The 8,573-nt window shown below is 36.6% G+C and overlaps 1 protein-coding gene across 6 annotated transcripts in view; it reads left to right on the top strand.

Moving 5' to 3' along the window:
* The window catches only part of Kdm4c (lysine demethylase 4C), a 275,732-nt gene that overhangs the window by 149,629 nt on the left and 117,530 nt on the right, over window positions 1-8,573 (top strand). For all 6 annotated transcript variants that reach the window (XM_055630066.1, XM_055630109.1, XM_055630055.1 and 3 more), the window contains 2 exons: window positions 3,092-3,147; window positions 4,988-5,096. In XM_055630066.1, coding sequence (XP_055486041.1) covers window positions 3,092-3,147; window positions 4,988-5,096 — 165 coding nt within the window. The remainder of the gene's footprint in view (window positions 1-3,091; window positions 3,148-4,987; window positions 5,097-8,573) is intronic.

The raw sequence follows: 8,573 nt of genomic DNA, 5'->3' as shown, positions 1-8,573 counted from the left end.
TCTTCTCCAGCTCTTACTATTTCCCACTTCTTACATAAAATTCCATTCACTCTGCCCGTCAGTTGGCCATCAGGCTCAGCATCTGCTTTGACAGTCTGCACTGCAGAGGCTTTCAGAGGCCCTCTGTGGCAGGTTCCTAGGTTGTTTCCTGTTTTCTTCTTCTGGCTTTCAGAGGCCCTCTGTAGCAGGTTCCTAGGTTGTTTCCTGTTTTGTTCTTCTGGCTTTCAGAGGCCCTCTGTAGCAGGTTCCTAGGTTGTTTCCTGTTTTCTTTTTCTTCTGATGTCCATCCTCTTTGCCTTTCAGGATGGGGATTGAACATTTTAGTTAGGGTCCTCTCTTTTGCTTAGTTTGTTTACATGTACAGATTTTAGTGGGTTTATTCTATGTTGTATGTTTATATGAGTGAGTATATACCATGTGTGTCTTTTTGCTTCTGGGACAACTCACTCAGGATGATCCTTTCCAGGTCCCACCATTTACCTTTAAATTTCATGATTTCCTTAATTTTCATTGCTGAGTAATACTCCATTGTGTAGATGTACCACAGTTTCTGCATCCATTCTTCAGTTGAGGGGCATCTGCGCTGTTTCCAGCTTCTGGCTATTACAAATAAAGCTGCTACAAACATGGTTGAGCAAATGTCCTTTTCTGTACTTGAGCCTCTTTTGGGTATATGCCTAGGAGTGGTATGGCTGGATCTTGAGGAAGCGCTATTCCTCGTTGTCTTTTATTTATTTTTTTTAAATTTTTTTATTTTATTTTATTTTTTTAGTCTTTCTTTATTGTTACATTGACCAGTTCATAGGTCTCTATTTCCATCTACTGAAAAAGAAAAACTTTTCTCTGATATGTTTGGAGAGATGCACCAATCTGTAGGTATAAAGATGAGAATTTGGGATTACCATTTTCGTTTAGGAAAAAAATAATGTTAGGTTACCCCTAAGACCTATGACCAAATTGACTGTTTGTTTTTACCCAGTTAATGGTTCCAGATACAGATATCTTATGATGTAGGCCTTAAATTCAATCATAATGTCATTCTCACAATAATCTTAACATTTGCTTTTATATTTTATTAAAATTTATATTAACATTTTCTTTATATTATCAGTCTGATCAGTCATTGACTACACAGACCTATGTTGTGTTTTTCTGTTGGTATCAATATCTTCAAATATACAGTGAAAGCCTTGCATAAGGTACTGCAACCTATTTTGTCTTCAGTTCTTGGCCACTTTATCTGTGTCAGGTACTAATTTCATCTCATGAAATGGACCTTAAATCCAATGAAATAATTATTGGTGGGTTACTCTCATCTTTGCGACGCTGGCGTACTGTCATGTAAGCAAATCACTGTCTTACATACCAACACTTGTAGCTACACTATATTGATGATTAACTTTCTCTTCTGGTAGAGAAGTACCTTCCAGTACTGTGAACATTAATTATTATGGGTAAAACTGCTATTTAGATACTAGCTAGATTTTTTTCCATGTTCAATGATACATGTAGGTGTTGTTTTCAGCAATAGAGCTTTACCATCAAGGTATCAAAAGTAAGCAATAACCTTATCAATAGCCTATGATTTTTGGTGGTGGAGATGGGTTCCATGAGCCCATTTTGCCAATGATTCAACAAGATATAACCCATTACTGGCACTAAAGATTTTACTTGGTGACATTAGATATCTATTTGGAACATAGTTTCCCCTATTATTTGGTGACTCCATTTTAATTTCTTTCATATGTGAATATGTGTTAGGAAGCTTCTACAGTAATAGGTTTCCATATAGCCTGTTGTTGTTGTTGTTGTTGTTGTTCTGAGACATGGTTTCTCTTAAGTAGCCATGGCTGTCCTGGACTTGCTTTTTAGACCTGCCTGGCCTCGAACTCAAAGCTATCCACCTTCCTCTACCATCCTGGGTGCTGGGATTATAGGTGTGTGCCACCATGCCAGGTTTCATATAGCTTTTAAAACATCTTTAGTGTTAGTTGTGCCTCTGATTATTTTATTTATTATCCTGCCCTCCCATCCCTATCTCCATTTAACCCTCCTAAACTAGTCTCTCATTTATGTCTCTGTAACAATATTTTCTATTTCACTCTGGTCTCTTACAGTACCTTATCTGGTACCTATACTTTGTGGTTATTTGGATTGTACTGTACATATCTAAAGCATAACAATTAACATACAAAATTTGTGTTTTGGAGTCTGGCTTACCACACTCTGAATGACTTTTCTAGTTCTATTTACCTGTGAATTTTATTCATTTTTCTTAACAGCTGAGTAATATATCATTGCATAAATGTACCATATTTTTCTTCACCATGAACCTTTTGATAGAAATCTAGGCTATTTCTAATTTCTAGCTGTTATGAATAGATGAGCAACAAACATGGATGAATAAATATTTCTGTAGCAAGATCTACTATTCTAAGGTTTCTTTAGCTCATATATCCAAACTCCTCCACATTTTCCTGAACATTAGTTCCAAAGGTCTACAGACAAAATAGTCTGGTTTATCACAGCAGTAGTCTCACTTCTTAATACCAGTTTTCTATATCATTTATTTTTCTCGTTCCTATGACAAATACCTGACAAGAAGTAATGTATGGGGAAAAGGCTTTATTTTAGCTCACAGAGCAATATAGTCCGTCATGCCAAAGTCAAGGCCTGGGTATAACTTGGTGCTTGGAATTGACTACAAATGAATTCGGCTTTTTGCCTTTTTTCATTCTCTTTACCCATGTGATGGTGCCAGTCAAAGTGTAGATACACATAGATACACCAAACCCGTGTTTCATAAGTGCCCCCCCCAATATGTCTTTTAATCCAGTCAATATGTCAATTAAAATTACTCATTGCAATATCTACAAAGTTCTTTTTTACAACTTTCCTACTGCAATGGAGAGTGAAAATCAAAATATGATGGTCCCTTTTAAGGGACCTATGTACTCAGTTATTTTTAGATTTTCTCTCTTTTTTACACTTTTATTTTTACAATAAATGGAAAAGGACATATGAGAGTTTCTAGATGAATGGCAGTAACATTTGTTAAATGGATCTTATAATTGTATTAATTTCCTTTTAGGAATGCTGTCTCTGCAATTTGAGAGGAGGTGCTCTTAAACAGACTAAAAACAATAAGTAAGTGATAACATTGATTGTGTTGAATTTCATCATTTCTTTTTCTTCTCATGAGGTTCTGCATGACAGTTTGCTTTACCCCTCTCCTTTTGACATTGTTTCACATGCTCACTGTTTGGACCTATGGTTGAAATTCTGCTCTAGGGACTAATGCCAACAGGGTGTTCTATAGGGCTTGCTTCTATTCTGTGCTTCTTATGCAGTGACAGTCCTTATTTTTTGAACAGGTTTCTTCTTTATTGTCTTCCCTTTCATGTACTTTTCTACTCTACTCCCCTCACCGTTTCCTTCTTCAGCAATATGCCATTCATAGTTAACGGAATTGTTCTTTTGCTCTCACTACCTCTTTCTTTTTTAATAAGTTGAGAATTTTACTTTTGTGGGCCAAATGGTCCTACCCAGTCCATAGCACTGGAATTGGAACTCCTAGTACATAATGTTTTGATGACATTAACAGAATTTTGTAAGTATACACATGAGTCTGAGTTGATAAAGTGTTATCTAAAGCCAATACTTTTGCTTGAATTTGGATCATCTTTCATAATCTCATCTAGTAAGATTGACATTATCCTACAGACTTGTCACTAGACCGTAGATATTGTATATAGCCTATGGGGACTATAAGATGGCTTAGGTACTTTCTGTAAAATCATGTATTATGAGAAATTATCTTAATAGTTTTTACTGTTGAATACTAATTTTATTTTAGTGTAGAAGAATGTTCTAGTGGGTTTAACAGTTGTTCTTTCATTCTATGGTCTTAAGATGAAGCCTGGCATTCATTGTTTAAATAAAATAAGTAAGCTTTGGCTAAGGCAGGGTAGAGGGGCACTCCTTTCGTTAATCTCTGTACTTGAAAGGCAGAGGCAGGTCTCTCTCTGTGTGTTAGAGGCCAGCCTAATTAGCATAGCAAGCTCCAGGACATCTGGTACCTGTCTTTGAAAACCAACCAACCAACTAACCAACCAACCAAACCAAACCATATCAAAACTTGGTTTAAACAAAGATTTATAGGCTTGATAATATAAATCCTTTTGATTTTCTCAAGTTCTTATGTTTACTTGAAGATATAACATGTAAGAGATATTAAATAATATTAGTAACAAATTTATGTAAAGCTGGGATTTGAAAGGATGCACTGTTTTAAGTGGATATCAGGAAACAAGCTAGATTTCATTTCTCATCAGCTATAGATTCCTTTGGTTATAGTAATTTTTCAGTGAAGAAAAATATTTAAAGACTTAACTAGTTTTAATTTTTATAGGAAGTATTCATATCTGAACTAATTTGCCTCAGAAAACATTTTTATAACATGAATTATATGAAAAGGTGTTTACTAGTTAACTGAACTATTTTTTTTTGCTACATTATCAATTTGCTCAAATATATTATATACATTGTATCAAATGAAAACAAAAACCTTTCAGTATTTTTATGCTTTTTAATTGTATATAGCCATGTTATAGGACTTAGTCCTTGACCTTTACTTAGTTATTTTGTGTATGTTTGTGACTTAACTATGCATGCAGCTCATTGAAGGTAGAAGAGGACATCAGATCTCCTAGTACTGGAGTTTAGGGAAGTTGTGAACTCTTGTAGGTGCTGGGATCTGCCAAGATTAACTGCTAGAACTGTTCACCCATTTCTCTAGCCCTATTTTCCTAGTTGTTGTCACAGTTGCGCTAAATATATTCCATTGTCATTGAAAAGGTAATCCAGAACTTACTGGCGGTGGAATTAGGTTTTTGGATCATTTCTTCTATGTGCCAGATTGTCACCACCAAGTTGAAATCTGTAAATTTAGAGAACTTATTTATATTTAATGTCTCCTTTCTTGTAGGTGGGCCCATGTAATATGTGCTGTTGCTGTCCCTGAAGTTCGATTCACTAATGTTCCAGAAAGGACACAAATAGATGTAGACAGAATACCATTACAGAGGTTAAAATTGGTGAGTGGTAAATATTTTTTTTAACTTCATACATTAATATTAATTTTAACTTCTGAATTTGTTTTTATGAATTTGTTTTCTGAATTTGATAATATCTTCATTTTACTCGACCTATATTTTCCTCTATCCTGAATATATTTTTCCTCCAAAATTCTTTCCTTATATATTGTCTCTATAACTATTCTCAAATTTTTTTTGAAACAGGGGAAAGGGATAAGTCCATTGCCTAGATTTATATGAATTTGTAAACATTATATGGGCTTTTAAACGTTAGCCTCTCTTGTTCATCAGTTCTCTAAATTGTCCATTGAAATTGTCTACTGTTTTTCTTTCTTCATTCTCTTGGGTTTCTGTTGGTACATCAAGTATATCCAACCTAATTTTATCATCTCTGTGCCAAGAAGAGCTTTACAGAGAAATGCAGAGGGGTTTTTTTTTTTTTTTTTTTTTTTTTTAAGTTAGAGAAAAGTTTATTTTGGATGACAGTTCCAAAGGAACAAGAACCTCATTACATAGCAGCTTCTGGAACTCAGTGAGCTAATACATAGGTTTAAAGATCAAGACTTGGGGCTGACTATTGTTAAGTACTTTTTTAAAATTTTTATTAATTACAATTTATTCACTTTGTATTCCCCCATAAGCCCCTCCCACCTCCACTCCTGATCCCACCATCCCACCCCCTCTTCACACATGCCCCTCCCCAAGTCCACTGATAGGGGAGGTCCTCCTCTCCTTCCTTCTGATCCCAGTCTATCAGATCTCATCAGGAGTGGCTGCATTGTCATCTTCTGTGGCCTGGTAAGGCTGCTCCCCCCTCCGGGGGAGGTGATCAAAGAGTAGGCCAATCAGATTATGTCAGAGGCAGTCCCTCATCCCATTACTATGAAACCTCCTTGGACACTAAACTGCCATGGGCTACATCTGTGCAGGGGTTCTAGGTTATCTCCATGCATGGTACTTTGTTGGAGTATGAGATATTACTATTTCCCACTTCTTACATAAGATTTCATGCACTTTGTCCGACAGTTGGCCATAAGTCTCAGCATCTGCTTTGATAGTCTGCAGGGCAGAGCCTTTCAGAGGCCCTCCGTGGTGGGTTTCTAGCTTGTTTCCTGTTTTCTTATTCTTCTGATGTCCTTCCTCTTTGCCTTTTAGGATGGGGATTGAACATTTTAGTCAGGGTCCTCTCTCTTGATTAGTTTCTTTAGATGTACAGATTTTAGTAGGTTTATCCTATATTACATGTATATATGAGTGAGTATATACTGTGTGTCTTTCTGCTTCTGGGACAACTCACTCAGGATGATCCTTTCCAGGTCCCACCATTTACCTGCAAATTTCATGATTTCCTTATTTTTCATTGCTGAGTAATATTCCATTGTATAGATGTACCACAATTTCTGCATCCATTCTTCAGTTGAGGGGCATCTGGGCTGTTTCCAGCTTATGGCTATTACAAATAAAGCTGCTACAAACATGGTTGAGCAAATGTTCTTATTGTGTACTTGAGCCTCTTTTGGATATATGCCTAGGAGTGGTATGGCTGGATCTTGAGGAAGCACTATTCCTATTTGTCTAAGAAAGCGCCAGGTTGATTTCCAGAGTGGTTGTACAACTTTACATTCCCATCAGCAGTGGAGGAGGGTTCACCTTTCTCCACAGCCTCTCCAGCATGTGTTGTCTCTTGAGTTTTTCATCTTGGCCATTCTGATGGGTGTAAGGTGAAATCTCAGGGTCGTTTTGATTTGCATTTCCCTGATGGCTAATGACGTTGAGCATTTCTTTAAGTGTTTCTCTGCCATTCTATATTCCTCTACAGAGAATTCTCTGTTTAGCTCTGTTCCCCATTTTTTAATTAGATTATTTTGTTTGCTGCTTTTTAGCTTCTTTAGTTCTTTATATATACTGGATATTAGCCCTCTATCAGAAAAAGGGTTGGTCAAGATTCTTTCCCAATCTGTAGGCAGTCGTTTTGTTTTGTTGATGGTGTCCTTTGCTTTACAGAAGCTTTTCAGTTTCATGAGGTCCCCTTTATTGATTGTTGCTCTTAGAGCCTGTGCTGTTGGTGTTCTGTTCAGGAAGTTGTCTCCTGTACCAATGAGTTCTAGGGTCTTCCCCACTTTTTCTTCTAACTGACTTAATGTGTCTGGTTTTATGTTGAGGTCTTTGATCCACTTCAACTTTAATTTTGTGCAGGGTGATAAGTATGGATCTATTTGCATTTTTCTACATGTAGGCATCCAGTTAGACCAGCACCATTTTTTGAAGATGTTATCTTTTTTTCTATTGTATGGTTTTGGCATCTTTGTCAAAGATTAAAAGAAGATATCAGAAGATGGAAAGATCTACCTACCATGCTGATGGCTTGGCAGGATTAACAAAGTAAAAATAGCCATCTTACCAAAAGCAATCTACAGATTCAATGCAGTTCCCATCAGATTACCAACACAATTCTTTACAGACCTGGAAAGAAAAATTCTCAATTTCATATGGAATAACAAGAAATGCAGAATTGCTAAAACAATCCTCTACAATAAAAGATCTTCTGGAGGTATCTCCATCCCTGATCTTAAGCTGTACTATTGAGCAACAGTAATAAAAACTGCATGGTACTGGCACAGAAACAGAATAGTGGATCAATGGAACCAAACAGAAGACCCAGAAATAAACCCACACACTTATGGACACCTGATCTTTGACAGATATTGCTAAGTACTTAATAGGAATTAGCCACTAGAGTCCCCTGGGGCTGCAGGACTAGAATGAGAGGACAGCAGTCTCTGCCACTACGGAACACTCAGAGGTCCTTAAAGTTTTCCACAAGTAACTCTAGCATTCTTTTAAGATGGAATCGGCAGGGCTTTGTTCCAAAGTTCAGTGTAGTTCTCCCTGTCAGTGTTAGCTGTTATCTTTGGGACCTTCATCAGGAAGCTGGCACTGTCTTCCCCTTTGCATTGGAAGATTGCATTGGAGAAGTGTTAGACAATAGCAGGGGAGTTGGGTTGGGCTGACTTCACCTGCTTCCCCAATCACCTCTTAGAATGCAGGTCAGTCTCTGCATTTCCTATTTATAGAAGTCAATAAATCTCTCTTTGTAAATTTATATAGTACCTCTCTCAAATGAAAATGTTCGTCTTCCTCCCTCAAAAAAAAAAAAAAAAAAAAAAGAAAGAAAGAAAATTGAAGGGCTTTGTAGAGAAATATCAGTCTCTTATAACTCCTGATAAATTATGTGCCCAGCCAAACATGGGTATATCTCACTTCTCTCATTCACTCATTTTTTAATTTTTTATTAAGTATCAACCTAGGCCCCCATGTCTTGCATTGTTTCCACAGTGACCATGACATCAGAGGCTTTTTTTTTTTAATTACAGTTTTTGTTTTTACTCATAAGTAGACACTCATAAGTGGTTGCCTTGTAACCTATTAAAATGGAATTTTATGTAAGAAGTGGGAAATAGTAAGAGCTGGAGAAGA

The sequence above is a fragment of the Psammomys obesus genome, unplaced genomic scaffold, assembly GCF_907164565.1.
Source record: "Psammomys obesus unplaced genomic scaffold, mPsaObe1.curated_primary_1811, whole genome shotgun sequence".
NCBI classification, from domain to species: Eukaryota; Metazoa; Chordata; class Mammalia; order Rodentia; family Muridae; genus Psammomys; species Psammomys obesus.
This window is presented reverse-complemented; position numbering and strand designations above follow the sequence as displayed.